Source organism: Sus scrofa, chromosome 1 (genome assembly GCF_000003025.6).
Source record: "Sus scrofa isolate TJ Tabasco breed Duroc chromosome 1, Sscrofa11.1, whole genome shotgun sequence".
NCBI lineage: Eukaryota > Metazoa > Chordata > Mammalia > Artiodactyla > Suidae > Sus > Sus scrofa.
In genome coordinates this window covers 30,373,662-30,399,971 of record NC_010443.5, presented here as the reverse complement: position 1 = coordinate 30,399,971, position 26,310 = coordinate 30,373,662, and the positions used below count along the sequence as shown (strand labels likewise).

Sequence of the window (26,310 nt, the reverse complement as noted above, 5' to 3'; positions counted from 1 at the left end):
TTATCTCATTAAAGTATATGTCCTGTGTTCAGTTCTAAAATGGTATTAACTTCTAAATATTATATTTAGAAAATGAAGTAAATAAACATTACAATCATTTTCAGCAAAAGTCTCTTGCAAAAAATACAGATTTACTTAAACATTCCAACTGTTATTATTTTGACTCAATTTTAAAATTTATTCATATACCCACTTTTATATTTCCTTAGTTATGTTACCATGTGCATTTTGAAGTAAAATAGAATGGGGCAGTAACTTTTATTTATTTAATGCTATTGATTAGAGGACAGGATGATGGGGGGAAGCACATCAAACGCTGGTTCAGCTAATTGAAAAAAATAAGATGTGTTAGAAAGGGTCTTCTAATTAAATGAAAGCATACTTTACATTTCTAGAATAAAGCTGGAATAATGTTACGAAAACAATTTAAATTACATTGAGTAATTTAAAATTCAAATATGACCTAATTCTAAGTTTATGAAATGTGAAAGAATGTCATATAACAATTGATATCTCAGTAAGTCTTTTATGTTCACTAAATTAAACCTAACAGTAACTAAATTTAGGTACCCATTCTGCTCTAACAGCAATTATTTATAATAATTTTATAAATGTACAATGGAAGTGACCATTATTGTTGATGATAATTCTGTATTTACAAAGAGTATTGCAAGTGATAACCTACAATATAATTTGCATTTGGGGAACAAATTTTTCTTTTTTTCTCACGGCCTCACCTGAAGCATAAGGACATTCCCAGGCCAGGGATCAAATCTGAGCCACAGCTGCAACCTACACCATAGCTGTGGCAACGCTGGATCCTTTACCCCCTCTGCACCAGGCTGGGGATGAAACCTGTGCCTCTGCAACAATCTGAGCCACCGCATTCAGATTCTTAAACCACTGCACTATGTCAGATTTTATTTTTATATCTATCTTTTTATCTGCCATTTTCCTTAAACTGTAATGCATTCGAATCTGTATTATATTTTCTGTGCAGTTCGGTGAAGAAATAAGGATTACCTTGCATGCCATCCATAAGAATATGGAAGTTATTCATTACATCAGCTAACTTTAGTTTCTGAAGTTTTTAATCTTAGATTTATAGTTTCAGAATTGATCTTTTATTGTCAATGTACAGTATATTCTAAGCCTTAATCATTAAAGTTAGTTTCAAGACAAAATAAAGTTACCAAAGAGACCTTTTTAAAATGTCTTCTTCCAGAGTTCCCATTGTGGCTCAGTGGTTAATGAATCCGACTGGGAACCGTGAGGTTGCAGGTTTGATCCCTGGCCTCCCTCAGTGGGTTAAGGATCTGACCTTGCCGTGATCTGTGGTGTAGGTTGCAGATGTGGCTCGGATCCCGCGTTGCTGTGGCTGTGGTGTAGGCCAGTGGCCACAACTCCGATTCGACCCCTAGCCTAGGAACCTCCATATGCCACGGGAGTGGCCCTAGAAAAGGCAAAAAGACAAAAAAAAAGAGTCTTCTTCCATTATTCCATCCTTAACATTTTAAAAATCATCATTAATGTTTCAGGGTTTATAAACAGCAATATTATATACAAAATAATTGGAATAATTGGTTCCAGCTTTTTTAAGAAGATGGTGGATGGCATAAAAGAAACTTGTTTTTCTTTTCAGTTTTGCTATGAGTTAATCTGTTTTTCCTCAAAAAATTGTAAGCCTCCCAAATACATAGTGGTTAGAAAATGAGAATAATTTTAAGGTGATTTTTATATGTGAATGTAATTGTCATAATGCAAAACATTCTAGAGATTATATTTTCTGCACTTATTTCCCAGACATTGAAAGTATTCATTATTCTCAATACCAGATCCCACATTCCTTATGCTTTGTTTAAAAAGTGCAATTCGGGAGTTCCCATCGTGGCGCAGTGGTTAACGAATCTGACTAGGAACCATGAGGTTGCGGGTTCGGTCCCTGCCCTTGCTCAGTGGGTTAAGGATCCGGCGTTGCCGTGAGCTGTGGTGTAGGTTGCAGACACGGCTCGGATCTCGCGTTGCTGTGGCTCTGGCGTAGGCTGGTGGCTACAGCTCCGATTGGACCCCTAGCCTGGGAACCTCCATATGCCGTGGGAACGGCCCAAGAAATGGCAAAAAGACCAAAAAAAAAAAAAAAAATGCAATTCGTCTTTTTTGTACATAACAGCCTAAAAAACTTGAAGAGTAAATTGAGTGAAATAAGAATAACAGTTTTTTATAATTGTCTAGCTGATGTAACATTGTTAACTAATGTTTTCTACCCCTTGTTCTATTATTTTCTCTTGCCAATCATTGCTGCTGACATTATATTCTTTGTTTACCTGTTTACTTAGAGTGCACGACTCATGCGGGCAGGCTTTTATTGGTCTAGGTCAGTGCTGTTCAACAGAAATTTAGTCTAAGCCACTTGTGACTTTAGCATTGTTAGAAAAGTACAAAGAAATGAATATAACCCAGTCGACCTAAATGTAATTTCATTTCTCAATATCAAAAATATTGAGGTATTTTTCCTTTTTTAAAAAATACTGAGTCTTTGAAATTCTGTGTGCCTTTTATACTTACAGCACAGCTCAATGCAGACTAATTGCATTTCAGGTTCTAAAGAGCCACATGTGGTTAGTGGTTCCTTTGCTGGGCTGTTTAGGTCAAGTTCATCTCCATCCCCAGATTGGTGCCTCATATACCCTGAGGCATTCGGTAAAGCCTTGTTGAATGCGTAGATCCTGATATCTAAGACTTACAGCAACAACAACAAAAGAGACGTTGTTTTTTACATTAGACCACCTTTGAACTTGTTAGGATGGTGGTGATGGCAGTAGATGCTAGAAGTATTGGGGTAACTTCTTCAAAACTCAAGTTTCACTTTGCTCATAGGCTTTACATGTTGCTAGTGCTTGGTTAAAAACTGGCTACCTCACTAATCCAATTTAAAAGATTCATTTAATGGTTGATGTATGGCAAGAATTAATTAGTAAGTTCTCCTTCAAAAATTGTTCCACAGAAAATGTTAGTTTCAGGTCTTAATTTTAAAACAACCTAATAAAAGCAGTTGGAAAATCTCGCATTAGAAGAAACGGCTTACTGTATAACATTCTGTTCTAATTCCATCCCTGTTAGTGCTAGCTGTGGGACATTGCAAGGTGTTTAACCTCTTTGAGCCTTGGTTTTCTCATTTGTAAAAGAAGGATTTCATCCGTCACACCTGTCTTCATAGATTAAGTAATATTACATATACACGTAGTCCAGTGGAAAAGAATAGCCGCCTAATTAATGGCAGCACTTATCATTATGACATAATACAAACTGAACTTTCAAATGTATGTTTTGATCTTCATTTTAAACAGTTTGGCATATATGTTTATGAATTTTAGGTTTTTAACATTTACTGGTTAAAATGTCCTTAGAGGTCTGGATTTGAAATTTACTACGTAACTTGCAGATTAATCTTTCTAGTTTTCAGTATTATTATCTGTGAAAAAGGGGGAAAGGAATATCCACATAAACATGCAGAAATTTGTTTTCTTTTTCAGTCGGACCCATAGCACATGGACGTTCCCAAGGCAGGGAATAAATCCGTGCCACAGCTGCAACCTACACCACAGCTGCAGCAACACTGGATCCTTAACCCACTGCTCCAGGCCGGGGAATGAACCTGAACCTCCATAAACCTGAGACGCTGTAGTCAGATCCTTAACCTGCTGTGCCATAGCAGGAACTCCAACAATCAAATATTTTAGCTATTACTTTTTCTTCAAAAATAACAGTTTTTGGAGTCTACTCTTGGTGAGTGGGTTAAGGGTCTAGCATTGTCTCAGAGGTGATGCAGGTTGAATCCCTGGCCCAGCACAGTGGGTTAAGGATCCAGCATTGCTACAGCTGTGGTATAGATTTGATCCATGGCTCAGGACTTCTGTATGCAGCAAGTGCAGCCAAAAAAGAAAAAAAAATTCAGTGTTTGTATTTTCGTGACATACAAATAATTATTTTCTTAGAATAGTTAAACTTTTCATTATGTTTCATCTTGCTTTGATTTTTGCTACTTTTATAACATTAAGTAGAGTTAAAATTCACATTATTAAAGGCAATTAAATATATTTAACTTTATTCATCTTTTTCTCTTGGCATATTTTTTGCTCACTTCCTTGTATGTCTAATGAAAACAGATTTGGATTTAAATTATGAGCATGAAATTCTGCCTCATTTCTTGGCATACTTGTTTCAGATTTTTTCAGAACAAATTCATAACTAAATTAGTGGTCATTAAATAACTAGGTTCTACATATTTTATAAGAATATTCATTCTTTTTTTTTTTTTTGGTCTTTTTTTTTTTTTTTTTTTTTTTTTTTTTTTTTTTTTTTTTTTTTGGTCCTTTTTGTCCTTTTTTGCCCATTTTCCTTGCCGCCACACTTGTGGGAGGCATATGGAGGTTCCCAGGCTAGGGGTCAGTTCGGAGCTGGAGCTGCCAGCCTACACCATAGCCACAGCAACGCAGATCCGAGCTGCATCTGTGACCTACACCACAGCTCACGGCAACGCCGGATCCTTAACCCACTGAGGAGGCCAGGGATCGAACCTGCATCCTCATGGATACAGTCAGATTCGTTAACTGCTGAGCCACACAGGAACTCCTAATAGTGTTTATATTTCAATAGTCACCATTTGGGAGTTCCCGTCGTGGTGCAGTGGTTAATGAATCGACTAGGAACCATGAGGTTGCAGGTTCGATCCCTGCCCTTGCTCAGTGGGGTAACGATCTGGCGTTGCCGTGAGCTGTGGTGTAGGTTGCAGACGCGGCTTGGATCCCGCGTTGCTGTGGCTGTGGCGTAGGCTGGTGGCTATGGTCCGATTGGACCCCTAGCCTGGGAACCTCCATATGCCACGGGAGCGGCCCAAGAAATAGCAAAAAGAAAAAAAAAAAAAAAAAAAAAAAAGAAACTGATAAAAAAAAAAATAGTCACCATTTAATGAAGTGTTGATCTCTCAAATGGGACAGTGTGTTTAAATTTAGGTAAAACTGCCCATTTGGCTTCTAATTCTGTGATCAAGACGATGTGAAGATACCAGTTTTTTAATAATTCATCTTGCTTTTCTCCATCAATTCAGAAAGAAGGTAAACTTTTGAAGTTTTTTTTAAAGAAGTCATAAATTAACATTTTTTTTGTTGTTGGTATTAGCAAAGGTTTTTCAAGGACAGATGAAAAGATAAGGTCATATTCTACTTTATACTTTGCTTTAATCAGCAATGATATTCTCTCAATTTTATCTTAGAAATATCTATCAAAACCATCCTCTCACTTCTCCCCATGGCTCCTGTCTTATTTTTTGGCCATGCCTGTAACATATGGAAATTCCTGGGCCAGGGATCGAACCCATGACACAGTAGCAACCCAAGCTGCTGCAGTGACAATGCCAGATCCTTAACCCTCTGCACTGCAAGAGAACTTCCCCATGGCCCCTGTCTTAATTCAGGTCTTCATCTCTCACCATTGGATTGAATGATTCAGTTAGTGAACTTTTAAAAAAAATTTATTGATGTATAGTTGATTTACAATGCTATTAATTTCTTGTGTATAGCCAAGTTATTCAATTGTACGTAGTTTTTTCATATTTTTCCTCATCATAGTTTATCACAGGATATTAAATATAGTTCCCTGTGCTATACAATAGGACCTTGTTGTTTATTCATCCTGTGTATACTAGGTTGCACTGCTAATCCCAAACTCCCAATCTGCCTCTTCCTTCGCAACCCCTTGGCAACCAGAAGTCTGTCCTCTGTGTCTGTATGTTTCTGTTTCATAGAGATGTTCATTTGGTCATGTTTTAGATTCCACATATAAGCGATATCAAATGGTGTTTATCTCTTTCTAATTTACTTTATTTAGTATGATAATCTCGAGGTCTGTCCATGTTGCTGCTCATGACATTATTTCATTCTTTTTATGGCTGAGTAATATTCCATTGTGTGTGTGTATGCGTATCTCTGTATCTACACACACACACACACACACACACCACGTCTTCTTTACCTGTTCATCTGTCAGTGGATGTTTAGGTAGTGTCCATGTCTTGGCTATTGTAAATAGTGCTTCTTTGGGCACAGGGGTGCATGTATCTTTTCACATTATAAGTTTTGTCTGGGTTTATGCCCAGGAGTGAGATTGCTGGGTCATATTGCAATCTATTTTTAGTTTTTTGAGGAAATTCCATAACTTAATGGCTATACCAATTTACATTCCTGCCAGCCGTGTAAAAGGTTTCCCTTTTCTTCACACTCTCTCCTGCATTTATTATTTGTAAACTTTTTAATGATGGCCATTCTGACTGGTGTGAGATGATACCTCATTGTATTTCTGATTTGGATTTCTCTAATAATTAGCAATGATGAGTGTCTTTTCATGTGCCTATTGGCCATCTCATTTCTCCTTTGGAAAAATGTTTATTTAGGTCTTTGCCCATTTTTAAATTAGATTATTTGGTTTTTTTCTTATTGAGTTGTATAAACTGTTTGTATATTTTGGAAATGTAGCCCTTGCCAGTCACATCATTTACAAATATTTCCTCTCAATCTGTAGGTTGTCTTTTTGTTTTATTTCTTTGCAGACTGTCTTATTGTCTTAATCCACTGGGTTGCTATAACAGAATACCAAAGGCTGGGTAGTTGATAAACAATAGAAATTTATTTTCTCACAGTTCTGGAGGCTGAGAAGTCCAAGACCGAGGTTGTACATGACGAGAGACCACTTTCTGATTCATAGCCAGTGACTTCTTCTCTTTATTGTGTCTTCACATGGTGGAAGGACTAGGGAGCTCTGTGGGAGCTCTTTCATAAGAATTAATCCCATTCATAAAACCTCCATTTTCATGACCTAAGCATCCCCCCAAAGGCCCTACTTCGTAATCTTTGGGAGTTAAGATTATACATATGAATTCTGAAGGGGCACAAACATTCAGACCATAGCAAGGAGTATCTATTCAAGGCTAGAGATTAATGATACACAAATCAGTGCCATCTCTGCTTTGGTGGATCCTGTACATTCTCTCTTGTTACATTAGGCTCTTATCTGCCTTTCAGTCCTCAGCTTGTCCCCTTCTACACTGTCTTCTGCACATCTCTACCTAGTCTGTCTCTTAAAATCCTTCAATGGTCTTCATTGCCCAAAGATTAAATTCCAGATTTTTTTTTTTTTTTACAATTTATCAGGTCTTTAAATATGGTTACTGTGGCAAATCCTATGATGTTGAAATAACCACCTCTCTCGAGATTTAGTCTTTAAAGCCTATGCCTTTAAGACTTTGTCCAGAAGTCACTTCCTTTGTTGCCATTCCCATCTTCCTTTGGGTAGGGTCAGTTGTCCTCTGAACATCCACCACCCTGTATAGATCTCTCTTTTAGAAGTCATGGCATCCTAAATGTTATTCTTCTCTCATTTGACATGAAGAAATGAATAAAGTCCCTGAAAAGAATTACTTTGAAGAATGCAAAGCTCTAACAATACCTAAAAGAATATCTATATCTACTTCAGTCTTTCATCACATACTCATTAAGCATTAGCTATGAACCTGGGACTCTGCACATAATAGATAGTAAATCATTAGTAGACGTGTTCTCTGACATTACAATTACTGCTTTGAGAATACACTAAAATAATCACAACTTTCTAGGTAATTATTTGGAGAATGATGTTTTGTAAAGTTATGGGTGTTAAGGATTAAAAAAAAAAAAAAAAAAAAACAACAGTAGTTCCCATTGTGGTGCACTGGTTAACAAATCTGACTAGGAACCCTGAGGTTGTGGGTTTGATCCCTGCCCTTGCTCAGTGGTTTAACGATCCGGCGTTGCCGTGAGCTGTGGTGTAGGTTGCAGACGCAGCTCGGATCCTGTGTTGCTGTGGCTCTGGCGTAGGCTCGTGGCTACAGCTCTGATTCGACCCCTAGCCTGGGAACCTCCATATGCCACAGGAGCGGCCCAAGAAATGGCAAAAAAAACCACAAAAAAAAAAACACTTTGTTTTTTAAACCAGAGGAAGCTTGTCTCATTCAGACTCTTGCTTGGGAGTTTATGTCTAGTTTGCCTGTGTGATCTGGAGCTTTTTTCGTCAGTCACCAAGTTTCATCGTCTTTCAGAAAGAGACATTCACTTTGAGGTGATTTCTACATATTCATGCTGATGATGAATCATAGAAAAGAACCAGTGGGAAAGAAGGGTTTCATTATCATATCTTTCCCTTTTAATTCTTTTTTTTCTTGGAATTTTTAATAGACTTAGACTTCCGTGGGTTTCATATTTTTAATGGACATAGACTTTTGTGGGTTTCATAGTGAATTTTATGTTTACATTTTTGGGAAAATATTCCCTTCTCTCTTTTCTTTTTTAAATTATTCAAAAATATTTCTTCACCCTTCTATCTCTTGGGGCTGACTTCCATATTAAGAGCATAGAAAATGTTATATGATAGGACAGAGATGGTAATCTCTTGGCTAATCAGCTTTATTTTCATACTATATGAATGTATAGACAGGATGCAGATGAGAGTACAGTTAATCAAGCAATAATTTACATCCCAGATTATAAATGCCTAGGCTTAGAATCGAGAGCGAAAGACATAGGTTTTTGAAAGTGCAGGGATTTTTAAAATTTGTTTTTTAAGCATCCGTATAAGACGGAAAAGGAGAGAATTTGTGAACTAGAAGGACAATACAGTATTTTTTTTTTTTTTGTCTTTTTTTGTCTTTTGTTGTTGTTGTTGCTGTTGCTATTTCTTGGGCCGCTCCCGCGGCATATGGAGGTTCCCAGGCTAGGGGTTGAATCGGAGCTGTAGCCACCGGCCTATGCCAGAGCCACAGCAACTCGGGATCCAAGCCGCGTCTGCAACCTACACCACAGCTCACGGCAACGCCAGATCGTTAACCCACTGAGCAAGGGCAGGGACGAACCCGCAACCTCATGGTTCCTAGTCGGATTCGTTAACCACTGCGCCACGACAGGAACTCCACAATACAGTATTTTTAAAATCCAAAATTTATTCTTAAGCAGTGCCATTCGTATCACAGTTCACACTCATGGCATATGTCCCCGAGGTATTTTCGGTAGACTTATTTTTCACTTCCAAACCACATATTAGGAGTTAAAACGCCTGGATCCTGTAGGTTGTGTAGATAGACCATGATGATGTAACCACCCAGAGTGGATGACAGTGGAGTTGTGAATATATATTGTTTATGCTTCATGTTAACGGAGGAATTTCTGAAGTTGAGTTTACTCTGCTTGTAAGGTACCAGTGAAACCATAATAATCAGACCTAAGTATCTGTGCTTGAAGCTAAATTGTGAAAGGCAATGGATTTGTGCTTTGCCTTGTTTTAGAGGTTGTATCACACACTTCTGTCCAGAAGTGGGTAGCATGTCCTAAAAATGAAATTATGTTCATTCTTTACCTTCTGTGGGTTAAAAACCACGAAGTTGAAATATTGTCTGCAAAATATACCGCAGATATATATGAGAAGTCTGTGAGCAATGCCAAAATCTAATTGATATGCTGAGAAATATATAAAACACAGAGCCACCGGATTGAGAAAATGAAAATTAATATGTGAATGTTTTAGCTAACACTGTGCTTTGCCCCCAGAACCTGGTGTTTATTATTGTGCACTTTCGTAGGAGGCAGAAGCAGTATCAACTGGAAAACATTTCTTAGTGAATTGAGAACAGCATGGCTTCCCAGTTCCTAAGTGGGAAACCTGGTTCTTTGGTTTCTTTGTTCCTAGTTAAGCTGGTCCCAGGCTATTTTAGCTGAGCATTTTACGTACTAATGGAGTCTGGGGAAGTGCCTTTGGCAGCTGTTCATGGGGTCATAATGAAATACACAATTTAATACTGCGCGCTGCTGCTGTAAAAGGTGGGGAGTATTTTATAGAGATCTTGGTGGGCAGAGCTATATCCACTTTAAGTTTAACAAGTGTGTGAACCTGAGTGAGGAAGTTGTATTTTCATATGAGAGTAACTAGTATTCTTTTCTTACAGGTAAAGAAACCGTGCACAGAATCAGATGTTCCAGAACCCCAGAATTCCAGGTACAGTAAAATAGAGGCCAAGACTTCGCTAAGAAACATTGCAGTTTTGAAGAACTAATAAGATGTTATACTTCGGTTACAACTTGATTTAAAACATTACATTTAAACACTTATCTGTATGGACATTATCTATCATACTGGCTTGGATACTATTCATCAGAATATTAATAAAAAGGACACCAATTGCGGTCACCTTCAAAGAACAATAGTGGAAACAGCTCTGGGAATACTGAAAATATATTCCCTGAACAGTCATTATTTTAAGTTCACCTTCATTTTTCTTTCTAATCTCTTCTTGTAATGTATTCACATCTGAAATTTTTCCAGGAACTGAATAGCTTTTAAATGTGTGTTTACCAAAAATCTAGAATTGCTTTCAATCAAATGTTGCTATAGATTTTGAAGATGGTATCAAATTGGAAAAATCAAAATTAATGTGTCATTCTCTTTGTGGTTATATAGAGACTGAAGAAATGATGAATTAATAACATGGTCAGGCCACTGCAGACAGGAATTTAGCACCATTTGGTTGTTTGTGGTTGGACCAGATGCCCAACAGACTTTTTTAGGCCTATGCATTTTCACTGTTTTTATTTTAAAATCCAGGCCTCAATTTTAAACGGGTAAGTAAAAGTATTGTAAATACTATTATAATAGTAAACACATATCCTTCATACAATATCAGTGATGTAGCTTCTTGCATTAAGAAATTTGTATTTAGGAGTTCCCGTTGTGGCACAGTGGTTAACGAATCTGACTAGGAACCATGAGGTTGCAGGTTCGATCCCTGGCCTTGCTCAGTGGGTTAAGGATCCAGCGTTGCCATGAGCTGTGGTGTAGGTGCAGAGCGGCTAGATCTCGTTGCTGTGCTCTGGCGTAGGCCAGTGGCTACAGCTCTGATTCGACCCTAGCCTGGAAACCTCCATATGCCATGGGAGTGGCCCTAGAAAAAGCGAAAAGACAGAAAAAAAAAAAAAAGAAAGAAATTTGTATTTAATGGTGAGTTTATCTTGTCCTACTCGTTTTAGCCTGTGATGTCTGCAGTGATTTTCTTGGTACAGTAAAACAATATAGATCTAGATACAGTGTTAACAACACCATCTGTTCCTTTTGGAAAGCATGTAGAATATACAGTCCATTAACAGTTTGATTAAATCTTCCTTTGTTTTATGTAGTAAGATATTCCTATAATTAATTCCTATATATATCATAGTGAAATGCTTGTGTGTGGTCTTTTCTTTTACATCGTCAGAAGTATATATAATATGACATAGGATTCTTGACATTTGGTCTTTGTCTTTTATGATTATGTATCAGAAGAGAACCAAATAGCTTTAGCTTATTGGAGCATTAGGAAATGGATGCACCATTAAATTTTTCCTACAGAGCAGAGTAATTCCAGCATTTCCTTCCTAATTATTTTGCCAACCTCTGTGAGAAACCCACCTATGATTTTTTATTTAACTAATTAGATAACTTTTGCGAGCAGCTGATCTCAAGGGTTAGTAGGGAAAACAGAGCAATATGATTATCCTTTTTATTAATATTGCATATCAAAATGTTTTACCCTTGAGGACACTCACTGAGGAATTTTGGACAGACAATGTTGTGCTTAAACAAATTTTAAACAAGCACCAAAAATCCAGCCGCCAAACTGATGCAGTGTTTATAATTTATATCAATAAATTGGAAAAGAGAGAGTTTAGACTTCAGCCCATGTGGCCTTAAAAGTGCAATCGTATTTTTAAGATAAATAATAGTTGATTTTAAAGTATTAAAGTATGTTTTATTATTCTGTTATATACTACACATTATTATAATATATATATTGATTGGAAAATGCCTTTACTTTCTGGAAGCTACTAGTTGGTTGCCGTAGATAACTTGCTTCTAAAAATTTCCTAACTCATAATATAAACAGGTAAAATTAGGCCAATAAATTTTTAAGGAGTGTAGAGCTTTGTGATATCAAAAACAAACAAATAATACAATCCTTATTTATAAAAACCCAAGATGGAAAAGCCTTTAGGATAACCTGGAATCATTTATTGGTTCAGTGTCACCCAAACATTTTGATCGTGGCTGGTCCCCTGTCCTAACTTTTGGTGCAAAGTACAATCTCCACACTCTGGTAGTATCAGTAACAGAAAGAGGTGGCTGTTCTTGGGTTGTCTGTTTATTCACAGATACTAGGCCTGGGAGTGCCAAATGGCATTAGTTAATGAAGTGATGGAATATCAAGAAAGGAAGAAAGCTATGCTAAAGAACATTTTGCACAAAAAGGATACAATAACTTACTGACTAGTCAACAAATTAGCGATGACAAAAATAGTATTGATTATATAAGTATGTACTGAGGTTCAGTTTTTCTAACCAACAGCAATAGCAAAAAGGCCACATCAAAATGCTTTTATTGTAGATACCAGGTAAGCATTACTTTAGCATATACATATGTGAGTACATTCCTTTTGGCTCATTAAGAACCACAAACATTCATACATTCTGTCTCTTCCTCTCCTCCTTTTTCCCTTCACTTTCTCTCTCTCTCTCTCTCTCTGAGTGTGTGTGTGTGTGTGTGTGTGTGTGTGTGGTGTGTGTGTGTATGAGAGGGAGAGGGAGAGAGAGAGATTCAGACTGAGATTTAAGGCCTGGGGTCAGGTAATTCTACTATAAACAAATCTGAAGTAAAGAACTGAGCTAAAAATGAAATACTGTATCAGCACAAAATGCATGGGAGCTGGAGGCCCACTGCCTTATAAAATGCTCCCTCACTTGGAACCTAAAGTTAATATCATTCATTTATTTAGCTAGCTTTATAGTGTGTTGATTTTGGATTTGAAAAAGATTAGAATAAATGCAGATGGAAAGTGTTTTTACAGTAGGGAAGTAATTAAGTTGGGTGTGGGGACTTTGTCAGGGGAAATTCTTGGAGCGACATGTGTATCAGCAAATTCTTGTCTTGCTTGGCCTTAATTCCTCTTTCGGAAAGAGACACTTGGGCTGCAGATGTGACTGGTGGATTGGAAAAAAAGAAAATTTATAAACCCATACGATGTAAGTAAGGTAAAAATGTCTTCTTAGAGATAACATAATGTGGATATACTGAAAGTCAGACATTTGGGGCAGTGTTCTCGCAGATTCATCTGTATTGAACTTAATGTCATATGGGAAGGGATAGAATGTGCTTCATAGAAAAACTGACATTCCTTTTTTTTATTAAGATCAGTATTTTTATTTTTTCTATTATTGTTGATACAGTGTTCTGTCAATTTCTGCTGTACCCAGTCAGCAGAAATATATATATATTTCTCTATATATAATATAGAGAAATATGTAGTTTTTCCTCACATTATCATCCATCATGTTCCATCACAAGTGACTAGAGGAAGTTCCCTGTGCTATGCAGTAGGATCTCATTGCTTATCAACTCCAGATGCAATAGTTTCTTCTACTAACACTTGTCATTCCTTAAAGGTACTTTTTTTCTAAACTTTCCACTAATGTCACTAATCATTTTAAGAATGTGGTGTTTGTTCCTAAAACTAATGTTCATCTTAGAATGGGTACATGAGAAAACTAATTCTCCTGCTTTACCTTACCCTAGAATTAAATCTGTTGCTAGGCAGACCATCTTAAGACAAAAAATTAAATTGTCATTTTTATCTTGACATTTTTCTATATTCATGGTAACTTTGTTTGTGTAGATTTAGAACTTATTTAAGCCATCCCTGAAAATACATGGTTTTTGTTTAATTCTAATATGACAGCTAGCTCCTGGGCGAGTAAAATTAGAATTTTTTGAGTCTCCATTTCCTTAACTCTTCTACCTTTTATTTCTGCTATGAGGTGAGGAAATCATTTATTTCATTTTTTAATTGCATTCTTGGCAAATATCTTAGAGTGCCTATATGTTAAAATACTTCCCCTAATACCTGAATGATTTCTTTGGTGACCTTCTGTTTCTCTTTCCTTTTTGGGCCACTACTGGTTAGAGCATTTTCACCCGGAAGAGATCAAGAACTTTGAAAGAAAATAAAACTCGAATCAGATGATTGTATTATATGCTTGTTTTGTTAATTAAGGAGTAAATGGAAATAAAAATTTTGGTGAGGTTGAGCTCTGAACTGACTTCTAGGAATTATACCAATTCTTTTGCTGTTAATGCTCCATGTCATCGTGGCCACAGTCCTGCCAGCATATTACAGTAGGGAGAGCTAAAGGAAATACTAAAATACATACAGGAAGTCCTTATGGTGCACATGAGCTAAGATGATAGTTTTTCCATATGGAAAATGAAAAAGTTCTGTGGGTAATGGTGCGAGTGCCCTCGGCTATACTGATTTTATTTTTATTTATTTATTTTTAATTAAAAAAAATTTTTTGGCTGCTCTCCATGGCACGTGGAAGTTCCCAGGCCAGGGATCAAACCCATGCCACAGCAGTGACCTCAGGGGCTATAGTGACAATGCTGAATCCATAACCCACTGCACCACAAGAGAACTCCTAAACTTTGTAATTATCAAGAGAAAGAACAACTCCCCAGCATTTAAGGATGTATTGGAATTAATCTCATTTTAATATCATAATACGTAAGTGAGAATCAGGAAGTTTATCTATTCAATGTCTATGTGCAAAACCTTCAAAAGTCGTCATGGTTTGACAGTGTTATAGTTAAGCTTTTAAATGATACATGGTTTTTTCCTAGTAAAATAATTATTGCAGTAATTCCGGAGGTCTAAAATGTTTATCTGCGTATAATTTTTTGTCCAAAAATTAAATGCTTTATTGTTTTTGTAGCAGTGAAAGCTGAGGGTTCCTTGGTATGAAAGGAACCCATTGTATTTCATTGCGTCAAATCAAAGGTCCATCTGGGTCAATATTCTGTCTGCAAGAAGCATCAGCACTTATTAGTGCCAGGTTGCATTCCCTCAGACTTGAAAATTTCAAGATGTAGCTCCAATAAGCTTAGATTCTTTCAGTACCACCATCTAGCTCTAGAGGCCAGGGAATTATTTAACCATTTCTTGGATTTGGTTCCATTATTAGCTGTCTTCAGATCCCCTGGTTTTCTTCTTGATTGTTTTTTGCTTTCCTTCCATTTCATATTTTTTCCTTATACTCTTTGTTCACAACTCTTGATGTAGCCCATGACATGTAGAATCTGGCCACTTCCTGTTACTCTAGCCTCAATCAGGCTTTCCCTTTCACAGGATCAGCATTTATAGAAGCCATGCTCCTCCTTCTACAGAGGCTAGAATGCTCCTTCCCCTTTTGCACTATCCTCCCCCTCCCAGCTTTGCTCACCTACTGAATTTCATCTCATGCTTCACATCTCTGCTCACTGCTTCTTACCTGGGGAAGCCTTTGCTGGCCAGCGAGCTGCTCAGGTCTCACTGTCACATGCCTTCACTGGTGTCTCACTTGACTAACACGTGCTTCAAGTACTACACTGTAAGCTCCACAATTTAGGGATCATCTCTGCTTTCTTTTGCTCTCCATTGTAACATCAGGATATAGCAGAGGGCCTGACAAGTAGCAGGTCCTCAGCACGTACCTGTCAAGTGAATGAATAACTTCCAGATATACAAATCCAACTTGCAATGGCTCCTAGACGATCTCTTGTCACCAAAAATTCCTACTGTAATTTTATAGAGATTTCTCTTAGCTATCTCAAACTCCCTTTGTACAGCCTTATAATTATTACCTTCCCTCTTCCAGGATCTTTCTTTCTAGTGATAATTCTCTCAGTTTGCCATGCCTCAGAATTTGAGAATGATCTTTGACTTATCTCTTCTTTCCCAATCCGGTTGGTCATCAAGTTGTATTTAATTTTCCTCTGCTGTGTTTTGAATCTCTTTATCCTGCCCCTTCCCATGCCATGGTGACAGTTAAGGCTCTTGTCACTTCACCTCTGATCTAGTACAACAGATCCCCTTGTGGCTTCTTTGGATACAGACCGTGCCTTTCTGTTCGGCCAGTTTGTTGGACCAGCCTTTCTCAAATGATGCACTTTCTATATGGGATTGTTCGTTGATCAGAGAGACACTGTTTGGTATTCATTTAGAACATACACAGAGCATGGACAGATTGACCTTAAAAAAAAAAAAAAGTAAAATTGTGTGCAAGAGGTAAAAATAAGGATATGTATTCTTCATGCCTGTTTTCTGTCTGTTAAGGTCAAGGATTACCTGGGCTACCTGTTATCCACTCTCTTATTGCCCTTATTCTGGTATGTTAGATGTTCATTGAGTCCCACTTGATTTTCCTCTTTTAGTTCCAGATTGACAGAAGAGAACACCAATTTAACATGGGCCCTGGAAAGGAACTTAGAGAAAAAAAATACACTAGTCACATAGGTACCTTGATTTGAAGGTACCACTTCACTTGTCACTTATACGTAGACATTAGAATAAAATATGATATTTGTGTACTGTTTGGCTACTGAGAGCCTCTGTTTAGAACAGTACTTCCCTGGTAGTCCTACACGTGAGCTAATTTCACTGAAGAATAGTTGAAAATGATACACTAGAGTGTAGGTAGCTTGCGGGCTGAGCACTGTGGGCCAGAGTAGTTAGGAAGTGTTACATGAAGATTTAGGGCAATAGCTGAATATCGAAGGAGAGATAAGATTTAAAGAAATGGGAGGAGAACCCACAGTGAGGTTGGAAAAAAGATCTAGAAACTGAAATTGAAAGGTATATTTTCTCGTAGTGAACAGTCTCATTTGAGCTATATGGAGAAATAGATGAAATTGGATATAGATAAATTTGCATTGATTGTGGTTGGCTTGGCGTCTTAGTTATTTTAGTTAGGACTCATAGTTGCAGCTGCTAATGTGAACCAGTTTAAGTAGAAAAGGGGTATTTTGTTCTTCTTTTGTTGTTTTGTTTTTAAACAAGAGTATAATATCTTAAAGAAACTGAGAAGACAGAGCTTGCCAGATCTCACAAGGTCTGGGGACCACAGACTGACTTCCTGTTCATCTTGTATCCACCTGTGTCCTCACTGCTTGGCTGCCTCGGCGTCCTCATCTCTCTTTATGATCAATGTTTGGTTGATCTGTTATCTCAGTTCCAAATTTCCAGGGAAGGGAATGGTATCAGAGTGGCTCAGGAGCCACCTTTGAGAGCGTATGTATCAGTGGTGAGAAAACTTACAAGAAAAGGATGCTGAGCAGATAAGCCATCAGGTGACCCGTACTTTCTACATCTTCCCTGCCCAGAATATATAACTCATCTATTTTATTCAGTATCCCACTCCCCATATCCTTCATTTTATATAATCTAGCGTATACGAGCCTATCCTTCCTTGACTAGATGTAACTCATTGATTATCCATTTCACTAATACGGAGATTTGCAGCTCGATTTCATAGACATAGACATTTCATAGGTACCTACAGACTACGATCTTCAAAGCAGAGATCACTTGGGAGAGCATTAAGTGGAGTGGCAGCCAGACTTTAAAGTAAAAGGAGCTCCATTCATCTTCTCTGGTAAACCCTTCTCCCAAGCTTTGACCTTCCTGTCCTCATCCTCAAACTGAGCGTTTACTTATTCATTGAACCCGAAACCCCTTTTGAGCTCTCAAATACCAATCCAGTATAAATTGCTTTTTCCATTTCCTGTGGTTAATCCAGTTTTTAGATAACTGATGAATGTACTATGTACTGCAATTTAAATTATTTTCCTTTCTGTAGATTATTTTGCCCACCTGAGTGTCTAGGTTTGGACTTTCTTTTGAAACCAACTCTCAAACACACCTAAAGAAATGTAATCCCCAATCAATCACTTGGAGTCCAAACTTGAAATTTTGGCCCCCTGTCTTTCAGGCATTGGGAGGTCACCAATGGATTTCTGATCAGGTAATAACATGATTAAAATTGTACTTGTGATGACAGATCAGCCATGGTACAGGTGCATGAAGGCAGGGAAAACAACAATGAGATTTTCTTAAAAGGCCTGAGGGACATTTCACAAATTGTGGTTATTTTGGAGAAAGCATTATACACTATTTTTTTATGCTTTAAACACATTTTCTAATTGTTCTACATTGTGTGTTTACTTTTTTGATCTTAAGAAAGTGAAATAATAGATTTGAAATAGATGCTTAACATAGGTATTGTGGCAATGGAGGATATCTGACAAACTTGCATTATTCTCCAGAAATGAGAAAACTTCTGATTTCCCCACGTATATTAGTGATGAATTCCAGAGAATGGCTGTGTTCCTAGGCAGCCTCTCCTATAGTAAACCAAATTCCTCTGAAATCTTTACGATTAATGATGAAAAACAGGCTTTCTGGAGGCTGTTAGCTGCTTTGAATTAATTTGGTCATCGTAACACATCACACAAAGTAACATTTGTTTAGTGATTTTTATCCAGAGGATCAGAGGAGCTAAGCTAAGACTCTACTTTGCAAAAGAGTAATAATTAAAATTGTGGTTGGGGGCAGCTATGGTCTTTCTGTGTGTAACATGTTGACTAATACCTGTTAGGAGTTCCTGAGCTGCATAAAACATTTGGTTTTTCCAGACTTGGGATGTCTTTAGTTCAGAGTTCTAGACGCATTGTGAGTAGAAACACACATTTTATGTTGGGCCAACTTAACATGAGAACAAACCAGTGGATCTCAATTTTCCTTTCAGTAGTTCAGTTACAGAAACACTTACTCTTGTCCTTTCATTTACCATTTATTGATATCTACTATGTGTCAGGCACTGAGATACTTCTGAGAGCTTGAGACACTTCAGTGAACAAAGCAGGAGCACACGTCATAGTAGAATATGTTAAAACGTGATGACCTCTAAGGAATAAAAGGGAAGATGAGCAGTACTGGGAGGAGGAGGTTGTGATTTTAAATTGGATGATATTTAAGTAAAGGCTTGAAGGAAATGAGAGACTAAGTCAAGAAGAAGGCTATGGGAAGTGCATTCCCCTTGGATCGAGCGATGCCTGGGTCTTCAGTGGAAGCCTGCCTGACACGTTCAATCAACAGCGGGGAGAACAGTGTGACCGAAACGGAGAGAGCCCAGAGTTTCAAATTTGAAATAGCAACATTCTAAAAAAAGCTCCTATTTCTAGTCTTTCCCATATTTTGAAAATATTTACTTGGAATTTAAATAAATCAGTCGCAAATATTTTTCTTGACTTATTGGTAATAGTCTCTGGCAGGCACCTCATCCATCATTGCTCCATGAGGGGGTTGGTTGATCCCCAGCCAGGAACACCTCTCTTTGCCACACCACACACGTTCCTCAAGACCAGGGCTCTCTCCTGATCAGAAGACTTCAAGCCTCTTCATCAACAGAGCTCAAAAGCCTGAAGCCGATTTTGTTTCTTTCTTTAAAAGTAATGTTTTTAAAGGTTCAGCCATAAATACAGATGAGGTCTTAGTAAGGATTCCAAAAATTTGATTCGTAAAGGTACAGAGATTCTACTCATTATCTCACATTTAATCGTCACATCTCAGTTGTCTTAGCAACCTACACAATGTTCTCATTTGCTTTTCAAAAAGCCAGAGGATGAATGGATTCTCTGTTCCTGTGTTTATGAATTTCTATCACCTGATACTTGATGTTTTTCTGGCATGCTTACTGTGCCAAATAACTGTCTTTATATTCTTAAAATTCATGTAACCAAAATTAAACTCTGCTTTTCCTAAAAAAAATGAAATTTCTTTTTTTTCATTTTCTAAGGTTTTATTGAAGTATAGTAGACTGACAAGGTTGTGATCATTTCTGTCGTACAACAAAAAAGCTGAATTTCTAATGAAAAATATTCACTATAGATAATCGGAAAAAAAACCATAAATAAGCATTTATAATGAAACGTGTACATTTTAATTGCAATTAATTTCTAAAGCTCAGCAAACTTGGCAAGCCCAGTTATCTAGCAGACTTAACCCATGCAGGCATATTTGTGAACTACAGGGAAAGAAAATACCCTGATGACAAATCTAGGTGCCATAGACTTGATTCCTCCCAAGTCCATGCTTACTTCTCTCGGATGCTGTCTTAGAGTGTATGTTCTCTTACCTTACGTATATCTCTAAAGTTTTCAAGCTCATTGCACAATAGGTGGATGTGGGCATGCTTATACAGCATAATAGCAAATGTGGTAGACTGCCTGAGTTCAGATTCCAGCCATTTGGCCTTGTCAAAGACTGCCTTACTTCTCTGTGCCTCACCTTTCCTCATCTGTCTCTCTCTTTCTTGCTTCCTTCCTTCCTTCCTTTCTGGTAAGAAGCTCTTCATGCCTTTAGTTACGCTCTTCTCAACATCGCATGCTGCATAATAGGTGAAAAAGCTTAGATGTCATTTGTAAACAAGGTCAAATCCTCCTTTGCTGTAGAAAGTAGGTGACTCTACATCCCAGCTTGCCCCAAGTACATTGCTAGTTTATACCTGCTGTCCCAGTGTCCCCTCTGGTTAGAAACACTTGACTTTCAAGAAAATCCCAGTTTACTTGATAAATATTGTGGTCATAATTCAGATCACCATGCCTTACCAAACTTTTTGAGATAGAAATGCAGCAGTCTCGGAGTTCCCGTCGTGGCTCAGTGGTTAATGAATCGATTAGGAACCATGAGGTTGCAGGTTCCATCCCTGGCCTTGCTCAGTGGGTTAAGGATCCAGCATTGCCGTGAGCTGTGGTGTAGGTTGCAGACACGGCTCGGATCCTGAGTTGCTGTGGCTCTGGCATAGGCCAGCGGCTACAGCTCTGATTCGACCCCTAGCCTGGGAACCTCCATATGCCGCAGGAGCAGCCCAAGAAATGGCAAAAAGACAAAAAAAAAAAAAAAAAGAAAGGCAACAGTCTCTCTTTGTCCATCCCTCCCTCCCTCCTTCTCCCCTTCTTTCCCTTCCTCTCTGACTTCCTCTCTTTCCTGTCTTAGGAGGACTCATCATGGGACATTGCACTTTTATCTTTAAAGTAGCACAATATGTGAAAATATTCCTTGAAACAAAAGATCAACTAGGAAATGATTGTTCTGTTTGTATAGGCTTGACTTAAATAGGAAGCGCCTCTGTTGCATGCTGTCATGTAATTAATTTGTAGAAATTCCATACTTCTCAAAAATAATATCATCTTCTCAAGGACACACCTGGACTTATTACCTAAGTGATATAATCTAATCCTGTATTATTTATCTTCTCCCCCATGTTACCCGTTCTCTCATTTTCTGGTATTCACATAGAAGATCCAGAGTCCCAACTAACAAATGGGGATGTTAGCTATCGTGCTGGTGCCTGAGAAAAAGGAGATTAATGTGGTTTGGCAGAATGCCAAGGCAAAACAGCACACCCTCCATGCGGCAGCTGCTGTGGGTGCAGACTGCTGGCTTTGGATGGGAGCATCATGCCTGGCATCTAATAAGAGACAGAACCCGCTGCCGTAGCTCAGATACTGACATTTAAATATTCTTAGTCATAAATGTTGCATAAATACTCTTGGAGTAGTTATTGTTCTAGGCTTCACATTATTTATTATTGTCTGCTTTAAAGAGAAGTGATGCTGATAACTATGTTGGAGAGAAAGAATGGGGTGTGTATACTATGCGACTGGCTGACCCGTTCTGTGGATGACCCACCATTCAGAAGAGTCCATTCTTTGTTATGCCGGACTGCCCAGGACATTGCTGGACTATGCGAATCTGACTTCTTCCAAATCTCAGTAGCAGCTTTACTGCTGTGAGAACCCCAAACTCCCTGGTGTGTTTTCACACACTCCTCAGGTACACGATAAATGCCTGATTGTGATCAGAGGAGGCCTGTGTATTCTAAAAAATTCACATATGTCTCCTGGACTTTTCTCTTTTTTTTAAGATTTGAGAAATACAAGGCCTAGAAAATGATGCTAGTGAAGTCAGCCTTGTAGAAGCCAAAATGAGTCACTCAGTTTTTGCTGGAAAAAGTGCTCTCTTCTGTAGCCTCTGACGGTTAAGCCCAGCCATGGCTCTCACGGACACTTGACATTGGAACAAGGGCATCCATGTGAGAGTATAGACAGCAAAGCACAACCCATCAATAACTTAGCAAAACAACTCAAGGTCAGTATTCCAATAACATCATTTGACTGTGGGTGGTACTTAGACGGTCAATAAGCTCCAGAGTCGAACTTCAGGGCCTTTTCCTGTGACAATGGGACAAGAGCAATGTAAGGTTTCAGAATTATTTTGACAATTTTTTATGTTCAGGGCTTTTTTACTCTTTCCATTCCGTTTTCAATCTACTGAATTTCACCTGACCCAATTCTTGATATGAAGGCATAAGAATTTTTATAAAATTGAATTTTACTTTATGAAAAAGGTTATTTTTTTCATGCAAGGGTGACTAGTGATCTTTGAGTGGTATTAGGAATGTTTCTTTTAAATATTGATAATCTCTTATGAGTGCTCTAAACAGGGGTTGGAAAGTCATTGGTATTGGTTTATTTTACTTGCATGTAGTATGTACCCCTAAATTCCTTACATTGTAGTCTTTTTTGTGTTGAGGATCCATTTAATTAAAGCAGTAGAGTAAAATTTTTGCTAAGTAAAATTGGCAAAAAGAGAAGACGTGCAAAATGTAGGCTTGTGTTCAGGTCAAGAATCAGATGAATAGCAAAGAACTCTTGTTTTCCATTTCTGCAATTCCTGAGAGTGACCAAACTGGTTTTACCAACCATGTGAATTGATTCTATGTGTGGTGAGGGTGAGGGGTTGCTGAGACCAGCTTATTTGAAATCTTTGGAGTGGTTTTTTGCTTTTAAAATAATCTCTTTTTATGGGAAAGGGAATTTTAGGCAAAGATTTTCATTTAATTGAATTTTTACCTCCAAACTGAAGTTGCATCGGTTGTTGCAACTGTGCAACTATCAGAACAGGTTTCCACATCTTCTTATTTAGTAGGGAATCAAGTTTATCCAACTGCTATTTTTTTTTTTTCTTTTTTGGTTTCCCCGAAGCATATGGGTTCCCAGGGCCAGGGATCAGATCCGAGCCCCAGTAGCTACTACTGTACTGCAGCTGCGGCAACACTAGACCCTTTAACCCACTCTGCCTGGCCAGAGATTGAACTTGAAGCCTGGCCCTGCAGACACACTGAGGATCCCTTGCACCACGGTGGGAACTCCCTCACTGCTCTTTTGTTTTCTTCATATCTTCATGTTACTTTCATTCAGTGGTCTTTTCTGTCGAAATTGTCAGCAGTAAGAGTTAAATTTCTAAGTCTAACATGTGTTTCTTATTTCAAAGCTCTCTCTTAAAACTGCTTCTTTTGCATGCATGTGATAGCTTTGAAAACTTTAGGAAGATTCTCAGTTAGTAGAATTGCAATGAAACTTTGGACATTTTCTTTGGTAAACTGTCCATACTGTAGAATGGGAAAGGACAGTTTCCTAAAAAAAAAAAAAAAAAAAAAAAAAAGTCCTGTGTGGCTTCTTTGAAAAGAGGCTAGTTTGCAGGTTAAAATTCTACTCAATATTCTGTGATAATGTATATGGGCAAAGACTGTAAAAAAGCATGGGTGTGCATGTATGTATAACTGAATAACTTTGTTGTACAGCAGAAATTACCACAACACTTAAATTAATAAAACTTCAGTAAAACTTTTTTTTTTTTTAAAATGTATTTAGTAACATCTTGCCCCGAACTCTAACTGATGCAATGTGTACATAAATGAGAAACCTGTACAGGGTTATTATAGCTGATGCAATTGGTACTTGATGAAGGAGGATTGGATTTGTTTAAGGATCCATCATAAAATACATGGATGAAAGTTAATTAAATAAGTATAAGTTTTAGCATAACTAGGGTTATTTATCTTCTGACCGAATGTGCGCCTTCCAAGGTCTGTGGTCTTTCACGCTCCTGTTTAGAGCAGTGTCAGCTCAGGTCATGCTAAACCACGTCAGTATCTGAGGAGAATCAGCTCGCTTTTGCTTGTGGATTTTCTGGGCATAATTTATACATGCTCATTTTTTTTTCTTCAGTGTCAGACCATGTATATTTATGTTAGAATTTATTCTTTATGATTGTAAACCGTTTAATTTGGAGCAAATGTAAATTATCCCAAATGAAGCATTAGAGGCAGAAGGAAATTGCTTTTGTTTTGCACAAGTACTTTGGCATATTTCCCCCCTCTTTTCAGGTAGAGGATTACTGTGAAAAACTGGTATTCAATATAATTCATTATCTTGCTAGTTCACTAGATCAAGATGTTGGTATATAGAAAGGTGGGAAAAGTTAGGGAGTTAAAAACAGGTTGATACAAGCTGTTGAGGAAAAAAAAAATCAAATGAAACCACTTATGTTTTAAATCAAGAATATGTTTTCAGTGAAAATATTTTCTAATGATTCACAGAAGAATGTTGTCAACTTTGCATCTGCTGAAAATCAAAATGTAAGTAGTTATATAGCATTGGATTCTGGCAGGAGTTTATACTGTGACATGAAACAAAGTTTCCACAAATGACAATATTTTGTATTTTTCTGGCTTTAAAAGTAGTTCCCTGACTTTTAAAAATGTTCACAGCGATTTTTTTCTCCTCAACGCTACATGGATAAACTGGCACCATGCCTGTGTGATTTCCAGAGTAGGTTTCTTAAAATAATTTTGATGGGAAGGTAATTGTTTAATGTCAGTGTATGAAGTTCTGTCACAGTTTAAACAAAATTAAATAAGAGAAAATACAAAGAGGGGGTTTATGTAATTGCTGGAAAAACATAATGGAAAGAACAATTAGGTCGTTAGAGCTGAAAAAAAAGACAACTAGGTTTTCTAAATTTCATAATATCCATAAAGATTCTTGCCTCATTTTGTGACATGGCTTGATTCTTGATGTTTCTGAATTTGCGCATCAGAACAGCAGTGTTTATCTACTTATTCTGGATTTTTTGTGCCTGTATATTCTTCATTTAAAAGTTTCATACGAAAATGAAGTATACCTGTATGTTATGTGCAAAACAACATCATTACCAAAATATAAATCGATCCAGATAAAAGTGAGCGAATTACATGCAGATCTCCTTGTGCAGACTGCCTAAACAGCCTGCACTAATATAAGGACTTTATTTAGCAAAATTCATGAAAATCGACTTCATATTTGTGCCCTTGGACATCATGTTCAAGGCCAGCACACTTAAGTCAAGGATAGTAATACAGTACACAGAGTATTATTGGTTACTTTTTCTTGTAACAGTGTTTTTTTGTTGTTGTTGTTGTTGTTGTTGTTTTTAATATTTGTCTTTTTGCCTTTTCTAGGGCTGCTCCCGAGGCATATGGAGGTTCCCAGGCTCTGGGTCTAATTGGAGCTGTAGCCGCCGGCTTATGCCAGAGCCACAGCAACACGGAATCCGAGCCGTGTCTGCAACCTACACCACAGCTCATGGCAACACCGGATCCTTAACCCACTGAGCAAGGGCAGGGATCGAACCCGCAACCTCATGGTTCCTAGTCGGATTCGCTAACCACTGCGCCACGACGGGAACTCCAACAGTGTGATTTTTTTAAAACACCTTTGAGATGTCCTAAATTGTGATTCCGTTCTAAACCAACTTCAGCTAGCATCTACACCTTTTTCTTACTCTCTTGGAATACATCCTAATCAATTCTCACCTTTGTGTCAGAATGGAAAGAAAGAGCTTGAAATGACTCATGTGGGCACACTACTCTGTTCTATCCAACTTGCTTCTTAAAAAGTACTATCAAATTAGCTTAGACTTTAGATACAAAAAGATCTGAGTTCAAATATCATTATCCTACCTACTAACATTTAAGTTTCCTCTCCTCTTTTACCCCAGAAATCTGGTACCTTCCTCCTCCATTTCACGAAGACTAAAAGTTAGATGATTTTATGTTTAATGATTAACATATAGTAAACACTCAATGAAAGGTGGTTATTATCTTCCCAGGTGTTCCCAGCTGACCTTGAGGACTTACGACTTGACCTGTTTTGAATGTGATAGAATCCAAGGCTCAGCTTTTCCTAGCAGTAGGAGCCTTAGACTGAAGATCTTTTTCTGTGTTCCTCTGTCTAATACCAGCCACTCACTATTTTAGCAGACCTAGAGAAACGATGAGGACAGCAGCAGTGCCGCAGGAGACTGTACTGCTTTTTCTGTCCTTTGAGCAGGAACCACAGAGAACTAAGGGGAAAAGGGAGCAGAGCTGTGGAGTTGCCACCCCCATTATGACCAGCCATCTTCGCTGCCTATGCGAGGACCTTCCTTGACCTTTGTGCTCCAAGTCATGGCT

General features: G+C 37.8%; 1 protein-coding gene across 23 annotated transcripts in view; it reads left to right on the top strand.

Moving 5' to 3' along the window:
- The window catches only part of EYA4 (EYA transcriptional coactivator and phosphatase 4), a 314,810-nt gene that overhangs the window by 175,622 nt on the left and 112,878 nt on the right, over positions 1 to 26,310 (top strand). For all 23 annotated transcript variants that reach the window (XM_013988217.2, XM_021087789.1, XM_021087721.1 and 20 more), the window contains one exon: positions 10,025 to 10,074. In XM_013988217.2, the coding sequence (XP_013843671.1) occupies positions 10,025 to 10,074 (50 nt within the window). The remainder of the gene's footprint in view (positions 1 to 10,024; positions 10,075 to 26,310) is intronic.